Here is a 24,073-nt window from a genome sequence, read left to right on the forward strand (position 1 = left end):
GGTGTTTTATATATAATAAAAATATATTATCTCACATATTTTAATTAAAAATATAAGAAAGTTAAACAGATGATACTATCAATCAACAACCATCGTTCAATCATTAAAATATAATTTGTCTCATCGGATATTGATATTTATTATTCTTCTCTTTCAAATGAGATTCCATTTTAAAGCGCCGCGATCGAATTGACAACAATAAATCTACAAGATAGAAGCACGAAATACGAAGCATGAAATAAGCTCGTTTTTGTAAGCAAAACGAGTAATATTTGAGGAACAAGCAACAGAGAATGTTTTACAATTTTTAAGTATCTTGGCGGCGACAGTTCAACGTCTTTTATAGTACCTACTTATGCGCGATTACTGCGCTGCGAGAAAAATCGCGAAAAAATTAAATTAAAAAAAAAAACAACGATACAGTTCAACGTAAATTTTCTGCAAAGTAGAGGTTACGAGAAATAAATAAGAAGCACACTTGTCAAATAAATTTGAAACATTTACGTGACAAATTACGTGAACGAGCAAATTACACGTACCTAGTTCTTTAACGAAAAACGAAACTGAATTCGCACACTTGAGCTTGCTCGCACTCTCGATGTTCATACGCATTTCGAAGCAAGCTCGTTCCCTCGATCCCTCGTTCGCGATCATTCGCGATCGCGACAAATTGAGAATGCCAAACGCGCGCGATCGTTCTTTTCAATCACTCAAATAATTATCAATTCCCGCGTTTAACGAGTGACTCAAGCTATATTCATTAAAGCGTCTTTCCGTGCGATTCACTTATTCGGAGTAGAAATCGAAACGAAGGCAGGAGACGCGAATTTCGAGGTTATCGTTTCACTGCGACACGCGGGACAACGGTTCTATTAAGATTCACATGTATCGCGCTTCGAAACATTTATATCTCATGCAAAACTCACTCACCGATCACGGAGCACTGCAGGAGACTCGCCAAATCACAGCCGGGAGAGGTTGATATGTACGGCGCCCAGCACGGCGTTCGTCGTTTACTCCGTCCAACGACGGCATCCCGCTCGTTGCACTCGACACAAGAAGGAACGGAATATTCGGCGCACGTTCACTTTGCAACACTCCGTAACCAGATGTCTTTTCGTTCACGAGAAAGAAGAATTGCGCGAGCGACAACGACGTCTCGCACCTCGCACCGACCGTTGAACGTGTCACGTATCACTTGCGCCGCTTGCGCGCGTCGCTGCCGCCGCACAGTCAGGCGAGCCGTCGAACGCGATTGGCTCGCGAGTCGAGCCCCCGGATCCGGCCAATCACGTTCCGCCGCTCCGAGCCGCCGACTCGGCGCGACGCAGCGGCGCGGCGCAGGCAGCGGCATACCAGACGCCATACTGGGCGCGACCGTTGAACTTGGAAACAGCGTATGTATGTACGTTCAAAGTCGCTGCGCGGCCGATTGTATTTGCCGGTGAGCGAGCCTCGCCACTCGTTTCCGTCAACGCTCGGAGGACTGTTACCTGCGGAAGTCACTCGGTTATCATTCTCCCGATGGATTTTGCACAGGTGAGAAGTGTTCGTGCTCCCGTCCCGCGCGCCCGTCCCGTCGTCGTGCTCCGTGCTCTGTGTTATTCGGAACGCGTTTATTTCTACGATTGGCACTCCTGCTCCTCGTTCAGCGGGCCGCGGGAATAATCGACTACGAGTGCGTGCCGTACGTGTTCAACAATTCGCAAGTGTTTCAAGTGGTTTTCCGGAATGAATGTGTCGCGCGAATCGCTCGCTCGAGGCGGAGAGACGTCGAGGCGAAGGTACGCATATAATAGACAATTGTGATTTTTGCAGTTTCGTTTGTGATATTCGCGGGCGATAATCGTGTTGCTCGTCCCGCCGTGTTTGGACTCTCGAATATAAATAGCACTCGTTTATCTCGTGTCGTGCTTCGTGCTTCGTGCTTTGAACGCGGTGCCGGAATTGTCGTGTGATTTACCTCCGATTCCCTCCGTAGGGAAAAAGAGGGCTGATATATTGTCGTATCGAGTAATTCGAGTAACGGAACGTCGTGATACATCGTTCGTGAATGCTTCATAATCTCCGTATATATTTCGCGTCGCGTACGTAAGTTAGCGGCCGGCAGTCGTGATTATTCGTCATGCAAATTAACAATGCAGTTTTACTTCCGCGAGATTTTCGAGTTTGATACGTACTACGCGTGCGATATTTAATTTCAACAGCGTATAATTTATTAACTGCGTGTCTTTACTACCCGCGTCCGCTTAACTCGCCTAGTATCGCGCTAAGTTGCCGACATCTTGAAACATTTCGTCGCCAAATGTAACGCGGTGATGAACGCGGAATGAATCGGTGCTAATATATTACATATAGTACTTCCTTCCCATGGGTACGACCTTGGCGAGGTGGGAAGGCCCAGTACCCAGTACGAGGATTTTACCCAAGCAAAACTCTCGTTCTGCTTGGATAAAAATCCAAAGACGGGGAAGCTAACGTACCCTCCGTCCGCCGATTTAATTGAATAAACGAACCGCAGCCGGTTCGTCGCGTTTGCTTCGGGAGTGCCGTTCAAGTAATCGGACTAAGGCCCAGTTTCACAAGTGTCGGTTAACTTTTAATCTTAGATTAACTCACTCTTCGTCTCTTTCTAAGGGGGACGTTAGAAGGAGACGAAGAGTGAGTTAATCTAAGATTAAAAGTTAACCGACACTTGTGAAACTGGGCCTAAAGGACTTTTTTAAACGGGAGTGCCGTACAGTATCGCGCGAGAAAGACTTTTATCGAAATTAGTCCGCGCGCGGATTGTATAGTTTATTATCCGCGAGTGTTTCTCGCGAGTGTCCTGTGCGGTGAGAGGAGGAGGCCTGACGTCTTGAGAGGAGGAGGAGGTCTGAGAGAGACATCGGGCCCCGGCGGAGCAACCTTGGGGTGAGTATCATCTCTTATCTGCAGAATAATCCTTTTTTTATTTATTCGAATCATTTTATCTCGATAAGATAGAAAATAATTAAAGAAAGATAAATTATCCAAAAATTTTTATAAAAGTTTATTTTTGTAAAGATCTTTTTCGGAAAATAGATAATTGTATTTGTATTACTAAATATCTCATTGAAAGACGAATTAGAGGTGAATAAGAATTATCTTTTAAAATGTTGATTATTTTGAACGCTTCTTTAATTTGAATCTTATGTTTGTATGTTCCAGTATCATCGTAGCTACGTGGCTGTATAACTCCGCCTGTTGCGCATCGGATTGGTGAGTCAGAAATTTTTTTTTTGAGGCAACGTATCTATGATTAATCAAATATAGAGCAAATGTCTCGGTACATATATCAAAGTATGATAATAAATTATAGTATAAAAAATATTACATCTCGTAGATCCGTTGCCTTAAAATGGATGGGTTAAAAACTGATTAGGGTAAATATTTAATCTTGGTGTTGTTTATCGATGTATTGTGCTTGAGGAAATACTCGCACACTTCGCGTCCACGGAGCTCGCAAAGAGCTCATCATCGTTAAATCAAATTATGTTGATGAACTGCCGCGTTTCATACAAATAATTTTTGAATAAAATTTTAAATCTTAAATAAATATATGACAAAATATTGTATCGAAATGCATCAGAATTTTATTTCGCGATTTTGAATTAGTATAAGGTATATATAATAGATTAAATTTTCGAAATTTTATTATGTAGATCAATTCTGCTTAGTATAATATATATTTTAGAAACACAGAGAAAAACCAGAAGTAATAGTAAACTTTGTAATTATGTTGAATATGTAGTAAACTTTTACTATTATATCTATGTCTATGAATAAAATTTTCTATGAATCTATGAATAAAAAGGATAAGAAATATTTTGGTCTTATTACAATTTATTTTATAAAAAACGTGATAATGTTTATTAATTACTAAGAATTTATTTTAACAAAGTATAAATTTTACTCTAATTTTTTGTAACCTATCCATCTATTTTTGATTGAGAAATTGGCTTTATACTAGATAAAGTCAAGTAATATGACGTGAGATCCTAAATATTCTGTCGAAAAACGCTAAAGCTCTTTAAATTATTTTAGAGTAGATAGTACAATTATAGTCCAAATATTTAATTTTGCAATAATATATATAACCAATATATTATATTAAAAATAATTTTGGAAAATTAAAAATATAACGAGATATCGATATGTAAGTTTATAAAGTTTATAAAGATTTGCATATATTGTTCAATTATATATAACAACGCGGTTATTGATTATTACAATATCCAATTATATTGGTATTATAATTATAATACCAATCGTGTGGGAAGTTTTTTCCGGATCTCACGTTATTTATTCTGTATATCTTACCTGATACACTTTCAAGATGCGAATCGCATGAACAACATGCACAATCACGCATCTTCGTATTTTTGCGGTCGGTTTTCGCGGTCGGGTTTTGTATCGAGAAATTTTCCGTTATTAATTTTTTTATTTTGTCCACATTACGAATTCAATTTTTTGTAGGATATAATTGAGATCAATATTCATATAACGCGCGAAGTAAAATTTTGTCTATACTTACTTGATTACAATTCCAAATTAAATGAACGAGTCACAAAGACGGTCAATCAATATTCTCAAGCAAGTAACGGAATTAGTGAAATTCTTTTTGACCATTGTTGTGTAGTCAATTTTTATAAATCAATATTTTATTTTAAATTAATTAACTTCTCGTGTATTTTTTTATACGACCGATGTTTACATATAATTCGAATCGAACGTAATCCTATTTGTCGGCAATGATAATAATCCGACAATGGGAAAGAGTTTTTCTTCTTTCTATTGGCATCTGGTGGAAATACAATCAGATGGTCAGAAATGACAAAAGGTTCAATCTGGCCCGAAGAAAGAAGACTGAATACAATAAGGTAAGTGGTCAACATTGACCACAATGGTAGAATACATAAGGTAACGTGCAAAGTGGTTTGATATATCTATCTGTTTATTAGCCTAAAATAGGGCTAGTTTTCTGTATTTTCTCGCGAATATGCGAGATCGGAAAGACCCTAATTAAATTTCAATCGCGCACGTGTTAAAGCCCCCAATTCCCACATTTTCCACATCTCAAGTAATCGTGTCACTTGAGAAGTATCCCGTTTCAAATTGCTGGAATAATCAGCGAATCAGGCTCCTTATAAATCGTGTCGCGATCTTAAATAATTAAAGATTTGTTGTATTAGGTTGTTATAAGTTGTTATAGGTAGGGTAGGGTAGGCAAATTGTTAGGGTAGGTAGGAAAATGGATAAGTAAGATTATAGATCGGAATACGGGTAGGTAGGTACTTAGGTAGAGATTCAGGTAGGCAGGGACAAGGGGATATAATTTAATAGTTGAAAGGATTGTAAACAAAATAAAAATAATAATATAATAATAATATAATAATAATAAATATAATTATATAAATTAATCATGAAATTATTAATAATAACAACTTTTAAAAAGTGTATTAAGTAATACTAAACCAATTTTTACAGACATTATATTACATCGTATAGTTTACTGTAAATATTATGTAATTGTATATATATATAGAGGAAAGTCCCCTATTTTATGAGATAGATTTCTAATATGAGATAACAGGGTTTCTTTTAAACTATTAGGTCCTATCTGGGCCTATTAGTTTAAAAGAAACCCTGTTATCTCATATTAGGAACCTATCTCATAATAGGGGACTTTCCTCTATATATCAAATTAATTTATAATTGCATATCAAAAATATGAAAATAATGTAATGTTAATTATGTAATCGGATGCGTATAATAAGACGGAAATCATGACGCGTTTCGTAAACATTCACTTTAAAACATTAGTAATTTTTATTTACTAAAAGATTGTTAATAAATACTGGAGATCTTTCACTCAAAATTTTGTATTAAAAATTATCACTATTGTGGCAAGTAATAGATAATTTACTAAATAAAAATAAAAGAAGATTCGATCCTAAGGCCCAGTTTCACCAACGTCGATTAACTGTAACCTTCGATTAAACTCACTTTTCGTCTCTTTGTAATATCCATTTCTACTAATGCAGATTAACTTTAATCTCGGTTTAGTTGATTTTTTATCTTTTTCTAGTTTTAAGAATTAGAGGATAACAAGTAAGTTAAACAGAGATTAAAGTTAATCTACATTGTTAGAAATGTACATTAGAAGAACAGTTAAAAAGAAACGAAAAGTGAGTTTAATCGAAGGTTACAGTTAATCGACGTTGGTGAAACTGGGCCTAATGTTCATTTCTACCAATGCGGATTAATTTTAATCTCGGTTTAATTTACTTTTGATCTTTTTCTAATTTCTAAAATTAGAAAAGGATAAAAAGTAAGTTAAACCGAGATTAAAGTTAATTGGTAGAAATGGACATAAGACAATGATCATTTACGTATAGAATGCCTAAAATTATGTTCGGCGTTGAATATGTTAAATCGTTGAAAGTTAATGCAAATACCGTGCTATTTTCACGTTCGTAGATATGATCGCTGCCTGGTGATAAGGCTTTATCGCTGTCCCTCCCGTCAGGTGGATGCTAGCGAATGCGCGATTTGTGAAATGTTTAATGTTTGTCAAATGACATTTATTATCGCGTAGAGAAATAATAATTATAAAGGACTCGCGCGCGCGTTGTAAGTAACAGATATTATAAAAATTACATATATCAGAATTGACTCGAAATCGTTTCATTCGTCGTGTATTTTTCATGTGTATTTTTTCGTCGTGTAGTTTGATCATTGGCTTAGACTGAAATTTTCTCTTTTTTTTGCATGGTCATTTTCTTTGAATCTCGTCAAATATAGTATAGTATGCCAATAATTAACAGTCTTCTTGATGAGGAAACATTAGTAATAAATTTATTATAACGATATTTTTGATTATAGTTGTTCATGTAAATTAAATAAAGTAAAATAAACTTTACAATTTTTATTCATTAATTAATAAGAAAAAAAATACATATAATAATCCCATGTTTTACATTGTGAGAATTTCGTGTTATTATACGCATTACCGAATATTGCATATGTAATTACATGTCAAAAAGAAATATTGTATATAAAATTATTGTATATCTATTATATTTTTAATTTTATAATGTTGTATATGTATATTGTAAAGTAAATTGTAAGAGAAATAAAATAAATGATAAAAATGTAAAAAAATCGTTTTGTAAATAAAAGAGGACCGCCGATCGGAATCGGCGGGGGTGGTGGTGGGCCTCTATAGGTTGATCTGTTTCTATCGGATGTAATCAGATAAAAACAGGTCACATATATCAAAGCAGGATATTTAAAGATTTTAAATTTTAAATTTAAATTTTTAATTTATATGTATAGGTCTTTTTTCTATTGCTGCACTGCCGGACTAATGCACCAACGTCGATTAACTGTAACCTTCGATTAAACTCACTCTTCGTCTCTTTCTAATATCCATTTCTACCAATGCAGATTAACTTTGATTTTGGCTTAACTTACCTTTTATCTTTCTCTAATTTTAAGAATTAGAAAAAGATAAAAAGTAAGTTAAACCGTGATTAAAGTTAATCTATATTGGTAGAAATGGACATAAGGGAGACAGTTAGAAAGAGATGAAGAGTGAGTTTAATAGAAGATTACAGTTAATCGACGTCTAATGTCTATTTCTACTATATACGAAATAACTTTAATCTCGATTTAATTTACTTTTTATCCTCTTCTAGTTTAAAGTATCATAAAAAGATAGAAAGTAAGTTAAATTGGAGATTAAAGTTAATCCGTATTGGTATAGAAATGGACATAAAAGAGACAGTTAGAAAGAGTGAGTTTAATCGAAGGCACAGTTAATCGACGTTGATAAAACTGGCCCTAATAGTGTAATAATAACTGTATAATATTAAAGCTAAATAGCGCGCATCTGTGATATCTAGTCACAAAGTTTCAAACAAATCATAGAACATCTCCGATGAGTCCGATGAGAAATTTGAAATGGCGCAGAGGACGCCACCGCCCACTGATCTCGCTCGCGCATGATCCGCGGGCAACTTCACGCGGCGCGACAACAGCGGCGAGCGGCGACGGCGACGACGACGGCCGACGGCGGCGCGGCGGCGCTGCGGGGATAACTGCTAATAATTATCAATGGCGCGATGACGCGGGCGCCGTACTACAAATGGCGGGTAATGAAACAGCTGTTCACACCACCGTCGGCTCGACATCTAGCGGAGCGCGGGCGCGATCCGGCACGCGTCGGCGACGACGTCGACGTTGGATACGCCGCGGCGAGGAAGCACGTAGACGAGGTGCCAGAAGGAGGGCTAGAACGGCGGTGTCCGCTGGTGACCTGTCCAAGAGGAACATGGCTGCTGGCTGCTGCGGCTCGAAGAAGCAGAGGCTGTGCGGCGGCAGTGGTGGCGGCGCCGCGGCGCCGCCGAGCCTGTCGCCGTGTGACGGCACCGCCATACGGCACGGCACTCCTCAATCGAGGAAGCCCGTGACGATCGCCCAACCGGAGATGGGCTTCTACTGCTTCGACGTACTCTACTGCCAGCTGCACCAGCTGGACCCGCCGAAAGCGCCCAACTTCAGCAACGAAGCGTTGTGAGTAATCCTCGCGGTGTTCCTCTACTTTTCTCTGTTTGCCTCTTTCTGTCTCTTTCCTTTGCGTCCGTCCGTCCATCTGTCCGTCTCGCTCGCGCGTCGCGTCAGCTGTTGTCTCTTCGCTCGTCTCCGATGACAGGTCGTCCGTGTCACGTCAAGTCTTAAAGACCGTGACGATTATTACGGAGATCGAATTTCGACATTGCAGAGATATACGGAAAAAAATATGATATTCTACCAATTATAATATTATTCGATTCTTATTTTATATTTAGTTCGCGCGTTATGAATTTTGAATTCTGCTGAGCCGATCATCTCTGATCTCGATTTGACTGATCTAGAAGTCCAGCTGCGAAATCGATCCAGGATGCATTGGTGCATTGTTTGATCCTCGCGTGTGTGGATTATCTGTCGGCGCGCGGTGCACGCATTATTACGGCGTGCTTCGATTTCTCTCATAGCGCTATGCCAACTATGTAGGCCACCGAGGACGCTATCGTTTGTTGCTACGATGCATATCTGCAGAAACATTGTTAATGGGAATCGCGATGCCTTTCTCACAAATACCCTCGTATCGTGCCGTTATTTTAGCCTCGGGAAAATTTATTGCGAGATAATAAATCCAAAAATTATTTTTTGTCATTATTTTTATGTTATATTTATTTTTATTATATTTTATTAAAAAATATTTATTTATTTTGTATATTGATTATACCGCCGCAAATCTAAAGTCTTGCTAAATACAAAAGAAGTTAAGCACCCCGGTTTATTTTGTTTTTTTCTTTTCCATCCCCGATAGTTCGTTGTCTGATGAAAATAAGAAAAAATGTGTCTGAACATGAGATTTTTTAATATATAGATACGTCTTTTCAGCCCTTTATTTGTGACATGGACAATAGGAAAAGATATGAGATTACGAGGTTGTATTGGTACTTTTAATGCGATGCACTTACATGCTGGGCTACGCGAGTACGCTACAACTAGGTGAGACCATGCAGGTTTCTCACATTAGAAGATAGAATAATATGTACATATAAATCATAAATATATAAGATAGATATTTATAGATGTATATATATTATGTATATGTGTAAAATTATATAAATGTATATTTATAATATATATTTATAAATTTTATATGTATATACATAAAAATGCCATAATGTATGTATATGTCATATTTACATTACATTACTTACGTAATTGTGATATTTAGCATAATGGTCTCGCATGCGTTTTTGATACAAGTTTCTATATGTTTTAAAGCGCGTTCAAAGACTCTCGGTTTAATCCTATAACTCGAGACGAGCTGCCGCGCTTGCATGTAAGCGTGTCAATTTTGCGGCATTTTGAAGACGGAGTTGACTATTTAGATTGGGAAGTGGGTGTGCACGGAATTCGCATAGAATTCCACAATGAGAAGGGTAACAAACGGACGGCTACTTACTTGCCCAGCGTAGCTATGGAGCAAGGTGCGTATCCGTGGTGTAGAATAGGACAAGCAATGGAACCTTCCTCCCCCCCCCCCCCCGGGGGCGCCTTTATGAGGAATAATCTGTAATCTGATGTTCAGGATGGGACCAGATACAAACGATAGATTCTCTGCTACATAAGGGTGGCTTCAAAGGCTTAGTCACACCCGATATCCGTCGTAGCCTGAAACTGACTCGCTATCAAAGCGAGGAGGTCACCGTGAGCTATCAGGATTACATGACGCATTGTCACAATCGAAGATGCTAGCAGATCGCCTGGGGTCCCAGCCAGGGACCCCTGCCCCAACGATCCGCTGAGGCTCGTTATGCGCACACGGTCAATTCGTCTCATTTGCAAAACGATATTACGCGATACAATTCTTTCGTGTCTGGACAACAGTGCTTGCAGATTGTCACGCAACCGAATCGTTCGACGTTCATTCATCCATTACCCTTACCTCCAATTACCCCAGTTATGATACCGATACGTAACAATCCACCCCTTTGGTGGAATAACGCAGGTCCGTCCTATCCGCCTGCACCGGTTTATCCTCGACCACCGCATCGCTTCTTAACGCAGGATACTGCGGAGCGCGGGGTACGTAAGCGAAAATGACGTTGGAGGCGGTTATTTCTCGCAATTTTCCACTGTTTAAAGTGGTGCGTGTTTCTGTGTCTTAGCGTGCACGGCCTCCCGTTTATGGTACCGCGTGCTCCGTCTTGAGAATAATAATAGATCTTTCGTATATGATGGCATCGCCTAATTGTTGCGTATTGTATTAAAAATCACAAGTAATAACTTTAAAAAGGTTTAAAACTTAATAAAAAGATATATTTGAATTGATATATATTTTTTAAATACTTTAATATTGCATTAAAACAATTTCCCCGATTTGAATTTGATTTCAGATTGATAAATAATATTATTTATTACTCAATTATTCAATAGCTATATTATTCATTAATTCTACTTTTTTCATAAATGCATTTAAATCTCTTTTCGTTATAACAATTAGCTCTGCCATTATATTGTGAAGAATCTGTTTGTATTTGCATCGATAATATAAGAATAACAATGAATACTTTTATAAGACAGTGATTACATATAAAATTCACTGCCTACTTTCACACGATATAATGTACAAAACGATGTCGGAATCATTCCATTTTTTGTATAATGTATATGATATATCTATAACATTCTTATACATTAAGTAAAAATTGGAAAAATTTGATGTTTTTGATAAATTTCTTTTTATTAACGTTTTTTTATTGGTTATAGAATATGTTTTAGCTACATTATAGAGATAGAGCATCAGTTTGTATTACAAAAAAGGATCGTTAAAATATAATACATCAGTTATGCATTCAATCGCATCAAAAAGACAGCAAGTTTGACAAAGAAACATAAATTTTCTGTGGTTAATTGTGATTTAGTTATTAAAGTATAAAAAAGAATCATAACACAGTAGAAATATAAATATTAGTTACGTAAGCTAGACGTAAAAGTAAAAAAGTATAAATGATCTCATTGTGAGTTTGTGTTATTCGATTGATAAGATATCTCATAATTTCGTGATAGTTGCACCATTTGCGATATCTTACGCCGTGCATCTATTGATACATATTTCACAAATTTTAATCGCATCTTGCAATATTACGATATAAATTAAATTAATGGTATATTTTTCAGCGTTAATTCTTACTTCCCTTGAATTGCCAGCTATTAGCTTAGTATTAGTAGCTGGCTTTAAACACTGCCAATTTATTCGCCCTGTTATATCTTTTTTATACTGATAGGAGTACTCGTTAGAAATAAATGAAAATTGTTATTGTATCTCATATTTGTTGTAGTATGTGTTATTCTCCATGTTATCCGTATTAGTACGCGTTATTTACGTAAAACGTTTTGCATCGATAATAATTAGCGAGTTCCTAAAATTTTGCCTTTTGTGAATCTCGGCATAATAAACGTCCAACGAACTGCCACATACTTGTCGATTCACATATGCGCTCGTTCGGTCTATGGAACTCCGTTTGCGTAATGGACATTATTACGGTTTACACGTGTGAATGATGCATTTTCACCGGTGAGAACGAAAATAATTCTATCTAGCGTTGTGTACATATATTTTGCGACGTACAAGTACATTGTATATTCGTGAATTTACTGAAGAGTTTACGAAAATATAATAAAAACGCACTTACTTAAAAGTAAGTCATTGATCACAATGCAATTAAATATATATAGCCGTATTGAACATATTTCAGATGGATAATCATTAATCATCGTACGAATCTGCTGAATGAAATTATTCTGTATTTTGTGAAACTGCCACAAAAATCTACTTGATATACGCATTTTGTAATTGTGTAGAGTAAGCACTTTATACACGTAGAGTTTATTACCGTACTTTTAATCTTTCTCTCGATAATTAATACGATGTAACGTGAGATTGCACGACGAAAAGTATTAATAATTTCTAAAGCAAAGCATACTTGTCAGATTAATATTTATTATCGTACTTTTTATCGTATCTCTGATACTAGTGTAATATTAATACGATATCAAGCGAATGTGTGCTCACTTTGATTGCATTTGTAAATTAATAATGCAGTAAGACCCACGGGTTATTCTTTATTTATTCATAAGTTGAACACAGCGAACATAACTCTCTCTCCTCTCTCTCTCACCTTTTTCTCAGATTAAAAAACCAGTAGAATTCATGCAAAAATTACATCAAGGTACTACAAACAATTTTTATTTTGCAATGAAAAGATAAAATAAAATAAACTTTTATATTGTCATAAGGATCATTGTAATCAATTCTTTCCGCATTATTCCTTACTCTTTTCTGTGCGAAAATTTTTTCTTTAATATATAACTATTTTATATCACACGTGTGATATAAAATAGTTATATATTAAAAACAAAGAAACGCAAATGCAAAAGATGTAAAAACGCGTAGTTAAAAAATGTAGACTTATACATATATGTAAAATATCTTACATTCGTTTCATATACATATACGTACAATCTCGCTAAATCAGGCACTATTAAAAACCAGGTTGTGCTGGATTAATGGATTTGCCGGACTATTGAAATGTAAGGAATATAAGAGGTAAATAAAATATTTGGGTATTTTGAAACTTCTGAATTTACAATCTATTAGTCCGGTACAACCTGGTTTTTAATAGTGCCGGATTAGCGAGATTGTACTGTATACATATATGTATATGTATACACAGAGTGTCCCCGAAATTCGCAAATCAAAATATTATAACAAGAAAGTCTGCTACAAAACAGTCACGAAAAACTAAAAAAATCGCAAAGACTTTTATTACTTAAAAGTAATAAAGCGATTTTTTATTCTAAACGGTAGGTTTTCGAAATATAACTATATATACGAAATAAGTTGCACGCAAATGGTGCTTTGATGACGCGATAAGGTTTCGATTTCAGGATAGAATCGTCTAAAATCTAAAAGATGTCTAAAAGTGGGCTTTATATTACATTCTATTTATATGTTGCAAAGTCTCTCTCTCTCTCTCTCTCTCTCTCTCTCTTGCATTTATATATATATATATTTTTTTTATTATGCAATGGAACGTCTGTGAGATGGCGCCATAGTATCGCGCGCGCGAGTGCGACGCGACCGGCGTCGCGACGCACAGTCGGAGTAGTCGAACTACTTCAGACTGATCGGAGCACGGAGCCGCGTCGCGTCGCAGACGCGCGTATCAGCCGCGGCATCGAATCTCACACAACTCAACGCGTTTTCCACATATGTAGACGAGGCGCGCACAGGGCGACCACGTCGTCTCTGCAGTTACGTGCCGTGACAATTATCCGTACCGGGATATTGACAGTGAATCCCCTTTGACCGCTGCGGTCTCTTGTTCGCCACGGGCGTCGACATATTGCGCGTTCCGGATGAGATCTCGACGATCGGTGTACGTTTTTCTCCCCCGATGAGTTTATCTCGTCTCGCGCGAGAAATCGCGAAGCCGAGAGGGATCGCGCGTCTCATTGCGCGTCGTTTTCCAACAACGGCGTAGTTCGTTCGCGTTCTTTCACGCCGGCTCGCTACGCTCCATGTGCGGCGTAGTTGCGTGGTACCGTCGCTTCCACCCTCGTAGACGCGACTGGGGAATGGGGATTGGGGATGCGTGATGGGATCGACGTCTCCTCGCAGCTGTCGCGGTAAGTGATCGCGCGGCGTATGGATGCGGGGAAAAATAGAAAAAAAAATACGAATTAAGACGTTCGCTCGCGCGAGCTTGTCGCTTTCACTTGCTCGGAACGCTGGTCTCCTATAAATTCGTAAGATTAAATTCGCTGGATTAAAACCGATGGAAGATACCGATTGTTTTCCGTGCATATTTTTAAACAGTTAAAAGTTTAAAACCTGATTATCTCCGTCGTAACTATAGGGTGACCAACTCTTGATCAGCCAATTTCGAGATGTCGACTTAAAAAAATCGGGATACAATCGATACAAAAAAAATCGGAATTTTTTTTTATTGGTACGTCAGATTATAAAATACTTTGTAATATTAACGCACATGCAAATAATTAAAATAATTATTGTGAAAAATATTACCTCAGCCAGGGGTTTTTTTCGTAATAATTATTAATTATTTAAATAGAATGCTTATATATAAGCATAAAAAATTACATCAATTTAGAAAGATCAAAACCCATGGTCTGAAAAGTCTTGACAATAATCTGACCAAAATCAATGGTCGTATTGTCATGACGATGATAGCCAGTCGAGTCGATTAGAATTCTCAATTGTTTATTGTTCTCTGGCGAAGTAAATGTTTCTTATTTGGATCGCAGGTTTAAGTTTAAAAAAGATAGAAAAATTGAACTCTAACTTAACTTAAAAATAATATTGTGTTTATAAGATCATAGATAAATTATTTTATATAGCAATACTATTATATGAGTAAATAGCTCTGTTATAGTTTATAGTAGATTTTGTATCTTCTGGAATTATTTCGAATAATAATTTCGAATAATAACTGGAAAATATTTTTCTGATTTATGGAATTTGTAATAAACTATACGTATTTGTGCGAATATATACTGTATTTAAAAAATCAAATTTTTTATTTCATTTATTACATCACATTATTTTATCTTATTATTTTCGAAATTGTTACCCATTTGAGAATCATCTAATTTTTTTCATATTCCTGGTTTCCGATTTTAAAACGTCAAGTTCGCGAAACTTTAAAACTTAAGTTTTTCTTTCTGGAGAGGAAAAGGCGCGATAAATGAATTTTTACACAAAGGCGCCTCGCATGTCAGTGACCGCTTCGCGCGGAAGGGACTCGCGGAATTGCGGATGAGCGAATAAACGAATGTCGCACCGACGCCGGTCGATCGTATTGGAGGCGCGAAGAAGACGTGGGGGCGCGAAAAGGACGACGGAAAGACGGGACGGCGAAAATGGCGGGTGATGAAACAGCTGTTTTAGCGCGCGCCGCGCCACCTGGCGGGGCGCGCGCGCGACACGGCACGCTACGGCAACGAAGAGGAGGACAACGGCGGCAGCGACGAGGACGACGACGGCGGCGGCCGCGACGGTCGGACGAGTGTTGAGACGTATACGGGTCGTAGACCGTTCGTGTCCGGAGTGCGGGTCGCAGTGGTCAACGGCGACGACGACGGCGGCGGTTGAGACGGTAACATGGCTGCCGGCTGTTGCGGTACGAAAAAGCAGAAGCTCAACAATTCCGCGAGCGTACCATGCAACGGCACAGCGATGCTGTCGAACGGCACGCGTATACGTAATACGCCGATCGTTCAGCCCGAGATGGGCTTCTACTGCTTCGACGTCCTCTACTGCCAGCTCCACCAACTCGACCCACCAAAACCGCCCAACTTCAGCAACGAAGCATTGTGAGTGTTGGAGACATCGTACCGAGCTAACTGAGCTAGTCACAATAGTCACCTCGGCGCTCAGCGTCCAACGTATCCCTTCCTCCCTGTCCCACCCTGTCCCCCGACTATGCGTCGCGTGCCGTATCTTTCTCTCTCACGCGCGCCTTCATCGCTCCACCTCCCTGCCCCGCCTCCCTCTCGGCCTCCTGCATCGTGCCACCTTTTTTTTTTCTCTCCATCGCTCTCCTTTTTCTCCCACCACCCACGCCAGTGCGTCTCTTTGTTGAAATCGCCACTGCTTTTGTCTTCAACTATCGTTGTCGCGGAATAGAGGAGCGGGGGGGGGGGGGGGCAGGGAGGAAAGACGACGAGAACGTCGGTGTCGTCGGTACTCGGCATGCGTCTCCCGCTCCTGAAGGACGCGTCTTATATTTTCGGAGCCTTCTGCTCCGTCTAGTTATCGTGCTGCTGACTTTCCACCGAGGTTATTCCGCGAGATGCCAGCGTTTTGCTTCTGAATAATTTATTGACATATAAACGTTTTTAGAATTTGTTTTTCTTTACGTTTCCCAGCTCCCTTACAATAAGATCTTCAATAGAGATTGATATCACGATTCCCATAGGTTTCACTCCTGCTCTATTTTACTCTTCTTGTTTAGAAGATGATTATTGATCATTAGTTTAATGCATTTTAATGTTTACGCAAACTGTTTACTGTAGAGATGATATAAACACCTTTTAAATATTGATTTAAGAAGAGCCTGCTTATTTAACAATTTTCTGTACTTGCGTAATTAAGATTGTTGAGAACTTAGTTATAGCACAGGCTCTCTCACAAAAATGAAATAATGTTCGGTTTGAGGCCTGTGATCTCGTTAACGCATCTTCTCCGTGTCTTTCCAGTCCCTTGTTTGTAACATGGACTATCGGAAAGGATATGCGACTACGCGGCTGTATTGGTACATTCAATGCCATGCACTTACATGCAGGACTTAGGGAATATGCTACTACCAGGTAACATGTTTTCTCTAAATCGGCCAGGCCAGAATTTTAGATTACGCTTTTAAATGACCGATTGTGTTTCGTAGTGCTTTCAAGGATTCACGGTTCAATCCTATAACACGAGAGGAACTTCCACGTTTACATGTAAGCGTTTCTATATTGCGGCATTTTGAAGACGGCGTGGACTACTTAGATTGGGAGATAGGAGTCCATGGGATTCGCATAGAATTCCATAATGAAAAAGGCAACAAGAGAACTGCTACTTACTTACCTGATGTTGCGACTGAACAAGGTAAATATGTATGTTCGCTGTGGATCGTTGGAAAGTTCATTGTTCGTCATGTTTCTTAAATGTGTGCTTTCATCCATTAAATCAATATTTTTTTAAATAGGTTGGGACCAGATACAAACCATAGACTCGCTATTACATAAGGGTGGCTACAAGGGCTTAGTTACACCGGATATTAGACGCAGTGTGAAGCTGACGCGATACCAGAGCGAGAAGATTACTGTAAGCTATCAAGACTACATGACACATTGGCATAACCGACGATGCTAGCAGCTGGCTTGGGGTCCTATCCAGGGGCCCCTACCTTGCCAAACGCCAGGCACGTTTTGTTACAAAAATATCTCGGACACAGTTAACGCGTCGTATCCACAATATAGTACCACTCAATACAACTCTTTCATGGCCAATCAACAACATACGTTAGTTATGGTTCAGCCGAATCACCCCACATTCATGCACACACTTCCGCTGCCACCAATTCCTCCGGTTGTGGTACCTATGCAAAACTATCCACCGTTTTGATGGAATTATGCGTACCGCATCCTTCAGTACGCTGTATCGTTATTCTTTACAAACTTTTGTAATGCAGAGAAATGAATTAAATGCATAAAAGAATATAATATTAAAGGCGGCTCTTATGTACTATCTTCTATTGCTTGAATTGGTGCCTATTATATATTTTGATTAAGCAAGCATTTATTGTCTCTATTTTTTTCTCTCTTTCTCTCATTATCGGTTCTTGTGCGATTTATTCGTCTGTGAAAAGAAATGCGGAAAAATACAATCTTGAGTATGGTGGCAATGTTCTTCCAAAACATTTGTTGTAAGGTTAAATAATATTATCGGCATAGAGACATTTGTATATGATAGACTCTTGTTCTCGTATTGTACAATTTTATGATTGTTAAATTTGAACTGAAAACAAAAATAATCTATTTGCGAGTAACAATGCAAGTTCAGTTTGCTGTCGAACATTTGACTAGCCATTGATCGTTATGATAAAATGTAAATACTATACGATTAGCTTTGCCATTATGCCATCATGCTAGGACATTAGACACTCATTAGTATTTGTGAAAGGAGGGACGCGAAGAATTTTCGAATACATAATACTGTCTGTATAATTAATTGTGACTATATTAGTCCATCCACATTCGATAATGCACAAATTCGTCATGGTCGCCTGTTGACGTTGCTCGTGAAAGTAGATAAAAATTATCAGCGAACAAATGTATGCGAGCAATGAAATACTTTGATTTTCTTAACAGTCGAGAAAAAATTTAATTGGGGCATTCTGTAAAGTATGAATGCACTGTCATGTAGAACGCATAAAATTATTATTTTCTTTTTAAGATCTAATATAATCGTTAATTATTCATATTTGCGTAATATCTGACACGTAATAACACTATAACATCTGAACAGAATTTCTTTGCATCAATGGTATAAATGAAAATTTTTCTTAAATTGTTATATGTCGTCTTGTACTGCGATTTATTTATGAATATTGATTTCTCTCTTATCTGTTTTCATTAATATATGCAGATTGTTGCACAATGAAACACAAAAGTGACATGAAGATATTTTGTAAATTTTTAATGTTGCATATTTATACCATTCCTACAATGAAGTTTGAGGCAAGCTTAGATTACAGTCCAAAGTTTTATTACAGCAAAGGATTCTCGCTACTAATTACTTTAATAAAATTATTGTTTATTTTTAAATTTCTATCTTGATGCAAATTTGTCACAATATCTAATAAAAACTATTATGATTTGTTTTAATTTACATCAGTAGATGAATTTTAGAATGGGACCTCTACTGTAAATAAGCAATGGACTATACCACAACTAACAAAAAAAAATATTAGATACAATATATAGACACAATATATAGATTTAAGACATTAAAACAAAAATGACGATCTCATTGTGATGTTGATTGCTGTGCAAATCATGGTAATGACTCATTCATTATAATGACATCAGATAAAATCTTTTCCCACTTAAAAGTAGATAAAGATAATATGGAAAAGAGCAAAAATGCAGTTGTATGTGCTGTAGATGTATGCAATTGAGTTATGAATTACGTGCATTTGATGAAATGGCACAGGAAACGATATACCGGAAAATCTCTGTCAGTGTACCTTAAATGCGCGGTATGTTTAACAACATTGTCACATATAAATAGAAGTTCAGGCATATTTTATATTAAACTGTCTTGCTTCTTAGATTCCACGGCTATATGATAGCTGAGTTCATTCACTGCCAACATAATCATTGCTGTAGGTATTATACAAATCCTACTCCTACCGAAAGAGAGTAAACAGATCACATTGTTGTACTTTGGTTGAATTGATGCGTCCGCATCTGGTGTTATCTTTTATATATTCTTATCGCATACACATAGTTCCTGGGATCTCCTTGCTACTCGGGCCCCTGTATAACGCGTCCAGTAAACTGCCAGTAATATACTTAACTCTAGAGTAGTTGGCAAATCAAAACTGCGGTCACCTGTGCCCAATTTGACTTTGGAAACCAAATCATACGAAAAGATTCCTTTTTTTCTGATTGAAATATCTAGAAAATTTAACATAGGCATGTAAAATAGGGATGCTACATTTTCGTTTGTGAATACAAGCTGGGGTAGAAATTCAAGAAGTTCCCAAATTTAATAATATGATGTTCAAGTAGTTCGTTTAACATAATAGAGGGATAAGCGTAATTTGACTTCGATCGTAATTCTCGTCTATTAAATATTGGAAGTTTATGTCAAATATTTCCAGATTTCCATGATGAAATATGTATCTAATCGGAGTAATCGAAAATATCGAATTTGCTATTTTACTTGAGCCTATAAGTAAATTCGTATTACATTTAACAATATGAAACAATACATACGTTTGACTCGATATTGTATAAGTTAAACTTTATATTAAATAAAGCGGAAGAGTCAACATTGTATGGGAAAATTCTCTTGAATCGGAAAAGTCGTATGTATCATCAATATTTGAAAAGCAGCAATCTTTTTAAACAGTTGGAAAGCGTTTATTACTGTAACAAATCATGGTGCCTAGATATTGGATTAATTTCGAGAAAAGGAAGTAGATATGTACGAGACACATAGTTGTCTTAATAAAAACGAGAATATATCAGTGAATGATTATAAATAGACATCTTATAATATTATGTCAATGATAAAATAAAAATACATTTTATATTCTATGAAATATATATACATACTACGATCCTTTCGTTGTCCTTACAATATTATTAAATGCTGATCTAATATAAAATGGAGTAAAATCTACATCGATGATTATTTCTTCAATTTTATATATTTTGCTATAGTTATATATAACGATATTATACACAAAACTTAAAGAATATCGTTTTGTTTCAACTTTTGCTTCTTTTCTTCTTGCATTAGATACTGTATATCTATAATGCGAAGGAAAGATCTGATTTCTAAATACGTTATAAAACCAGCTAGCAGTGCTTGAAAAACGAAAATCATTGCAATTTTGGGGAACAACGGCTGATAGGCTGACAGGATAGTGCTAAATGTTTTTCTTACGTCAGTTACGTGCGGCACATTGTATACTCCACTGCCAGCAGTGATCTACGAGTCCAATATAATAAGTAGCGTAATAAACAGATTGGAAAGAATATGACAGTAACGTGAAAAAAAAGTCAAGTTCTTACTTGGAAGTTTGCAACCGGTGCCATTATCAGTGGCAGAAACAGCCCGGTACAAGTTTGCGCCAAGGCAGATCTAGTTTCCAAGCACAAAGGACAAGATATTTCTAATGACAACAGTTTGTTCAGGATAAACTGAAAAATATGCACAGTACTTTGTATTATCTTCTTGTTCGGGTTGCTCAATCAAACTCAATCCAACTCAATTGGTTCTCACTCGCCAATACCTCTGTATGAGAGAGACCTGTCGCTAAAGCCGGCGTTACCGCGAGACCTAACATCGTAGGGAGAGTCCCGTAATCCCGGAGCTTTAGCTTCGCCCTGAACCGATGATTAATGTACGCACCGGTGAGCGACGCCACGCTGACCAGGATAGCGCGTCCGGTTGTCAACGGCCATCTAGATGAAATTTACCGTTTTTATCAGGTGTCATGTCATTTTTTGTGAGGGAAATTTTACGAGCGACAAAATAGAATCGTCCGAAGCGTTCGCACGAACGCGTACGCCGGGGTGTGCCGAGTGGCACGGCTTTTAAATAGAGAGTAACGTAATGGGGTTATGTTACACGTCGCTGCGTGGTCTCCAACTCCTGATGATACGATACTGTTCCGCTATAGCCTCGTATCTCGGCGCAATATTTTTCAATGTATCCTGCTGCTGTGCATCACGGATTATGTATTGCGGTGACCGCGATATATCCATTTTTTTTTTTTATGATCTTTCAGGACTTCGCGATACTGACGCGCGGCAACGTGCTCACCACAAGTCACAACTTTGGTTATCCCGGCTTATCCGCAGTATCCGCAGCCGCACACTCCGCACTACACTACACACCACACAGACTTATATATACTGCATACTACACGTTATAACGTAAGAGTTACGCAATAGATTTGTTCGCTCGTACTCGACCAAACTCGAATCAACTTAATCAGTAATTAATTCAACGCGCATAATTGCTTATATCGAAATTTTTAACTTAATACTTAATATATCTATTCTAATTTTTTTCTATATATCAAACAAAACAAAAGTAAAAAAAAAAGGATAATTTTGCCTATGTTAACAAAATATTATAAGTCGAGTTAGAGCTATGTATATCCAACTGACGTTTAAGACGCGAATTCTAACGTAATAACAACGTCAATTTAAAGACGTTTATAATACGTTTCAAATAGATCATTTTCAAATTAAAAGAATTTTTGCATCATCCGATAGAAATCCTTTGCTCGTATTTAAAATATAACGAAAAGTATAGTATAAATAAAAGGACAATATATAAATAACGGGAATTGCACAACTTGTATCAGTTGTATCGTGGAGTCTCACACTTTTATAATAAAGTATATATATACATATATACTTATAGATATACATATACATATATATATTTTTGGATTGATGTAACGTTAATGTAACCTTATCTTATGTTAGTATCTTTATTTTTGAAGACTGATAATAATTAAATAAACGCAAAACATAAAATGTGTGTGTATTTTACAACAATTCTCGTTTCTTAGTTAATTATAATTTTGCATATAAAAAATTTTGATTTTCACAATCCTCTACGTTATTAAGACGTTATTAAAACGTCATTAAAACGTCCAACTAAAAGGCCAAAAATATCATAAACGTCTTTTTAACGTCTTGAAATATCGTCATCGGTCTGTGACTTATTCCTGACATTTTGACGTCATTATTACGTGATTATAAAAGGACAATTGACGTAACGATCGACTGACCAAAAACTCACGTAAAAATCACGTAACGCTGCTGCCTGAGTTATTATATCCAATAAATGAGAAGATCGTTATATTATTTGGACTTATTTTTTTCACTTATATAATTATATTTCATAACAAACTAGTCTGTAATTACAAAGTTAAGTATTTATATTAAAAAAGTATGTTATTTTAATAAAAATAGAAATTGCAAATAACGTTCGTGTTACAGACAAAATTATTTTATAAAATATTATTCTAGTTTGTATGAAAGTAATTATATCAGAAAGTTGCGCTAATTAAGAATAAAGAATAGTATGTATTAAAGAAATCTGTTGTGCACAATAGTATAATAATAGAAACTTTTCATTTTATTGTTATTATTAATATGTTTAACTGACAATTATCTAACTTTAAACATATATAATTTCAGTATTGCACGATTATATACAATTGCACTATTCTGTCGCGGATTTAATTGCAAATATTCTATAATCTATAAGTTGTGTAAAGCGGTCTTATATAACCGCTTATAAGTGACATTTAGTTTTTAGAAGAAGACAAAGGTATAGTATGTATATAATAGTCTGAAAGAGAAGAGAACGAAAAAGTTATGACAATGATGACAACAATAACCAGGGAATACGTATCGTTTAGAAACGTTTTCGAAATGTCTTACAAACGCTCATGGAACGTTACATACGTTCAAATATATATAACGAATAATGAAAGCAACATGTGTTACCTGGGAAGCTATCTCTTGAGCTAATGGTACTACAGTCGGTAATATCATTATTGGATAATTTATTTGTACCAGTTAGTGATAACGTTGTTCTCTGTATCACAATTAGGAAGCACTTGCATGAGTATTTCAGCTACATGTTTATTGTTATCGATTTTGCTAAGTCTACATATACTCTATTTTTGTCGAAATACGTTTTGAATGGAATTTTAGAATTTTTAATTAGGGATAGACATTAATTCCAATATTTTTATGTATTTTTATGTTTTTTTTTTGTCAAATTTATTGGATTTTACTTTTCGTCACGCAGAGTTTTAAGCCAAGCTATAAATCATTGCAAATTAAATTCTCAAGTATCTTGTTGACTGAACCTCGAATTAAAAGTTTACTTGCACTTAACACATTTTTTAATGATAAAACTTCACTATCTCTAGTTATCTAGAAGTTCGATTAATGCAAAACTTCCTTTATTTAAATTGCTTGAAACTCACACATTATATTCGACAATTTAATAAAGGAAAAGATCTATCAAAAGTTTTAGCTTTAAGAAAAAATGTTTATGTTTCTTGACATTTTTTGTGTGTAATTGCCTGAGTCACGAGTGGGTAATTATAAGATTGTAAAATCATGAGATGTGTTAAGATTACACGCCCAACAG

At 36.7% G+C, this 24,073-nt stretch overlaps 3 protein-coding genes across 5 annotated transcripts; 2 read left to right on the top strand and 1 right to left on the bottom strand.

Moving 5' to 3' along the window:
- The first annotated feature begins 8,020 nt into the window (after positions 1-8,020).
- On the top strand, positions 8,021-12,881 carry LOC139770159 (uncharacterized protein CG5902-like). The gene is made up of 4 exons (XM_071701919.1): positions 8,021-8,598; positions 9,472-9,582; positions 9,865-10,070; positions 10,172-12,881. Exons 1-4 carry the CDS (start codon positions 8,171-8,173, stop codon positions 10,336-10,338), a joined length of 912 nt encoding a protein of 303 aa, XP_071558020.1. The 5' UTR covers positions 8,021-8,170; the 3' UTR covers positions 10,339-12,881.
- Positions 12,882-13,728: 847 nt separating this feature from the next.
- Positions 13,729-22,770, top strand: LOC139770160 (AMMECR1-like protein). 3 transcript variants are annotated; one of them, XM_071701923.1, is made up of 5 exons: positions 13,729-14,274; positions 16,867-16,977; positions 17,052-17,257; positions 17,358-17,476; positions 21,678-22,770. In XM_071701923.1, exons 1-5 carry the CDS (start codon positions 14,237-14,239, stop codon positions 21,822-21,824), a joined length of 621 nt encoding a protein of 206 aa, XP_071558024.1. In that variant the 5' UTR covers positions 13,729-14,236; the 3' UTR covers positions 21,825-22,770. The 3 variants fall into 3 exon arrangements, with proteins under 3 accessions (XP_071558024.1, XP_071558022.1, XP_071558023.1); XM_071701921.1 differs by lacking the exon at positions 13,729-14,274 and adding an exon at positions 15,623-15,981; XM_071701922.1 differs by lacking the exons at positions 13,729-14,274; positions 21,678-22,770 and adding an exon at positions 15,623-15,981 and having other exon boundaries at positions 17,358-20,487.
- LOC139770161 (uncharacterized) lies at positions 20,573-21,684 on the bottom strand. The gene is made up of 4 exons (XM_071701924.1): positions 21,518-21,684; positions 21,180-21,351; positions 20,959-21,087; positions 20,573-20,875 (listed from the first exon to the last, which is right to left on the bottom strand). Exons 1-4 carry the CDS (start codon positions 21,652-21,654, stop codon positions 20,633-20,635), a joined length of 681 nt encoding a protein of 226 aa, XP_071558025.1. The 5' UTR covers positions 21,655-21,684; the 3' UTR covers positions 20,573-20,632.
- Positions 22,771-24,073: the final 1,303 nt, after the last annotated feature.

This window comes from Temnothorax nylanderi, unplaced genomic scaffold (assembly GCF_030848795.1).
Source record: "Temnothorax nylanderi isolate EJ_2023f unplaced genomic scaffold, tnyl_v1.0 TNYL_tig0027_pilon, whole genome shotgun sequence".
NCBI classification, from domain to species: domain Eukaryota; kingdom Metazoa; phylum Arthropoda; class Insecta; order Hymenoptera; family Formicidae; genus Temnothorax; species Temnothorax nylanderi.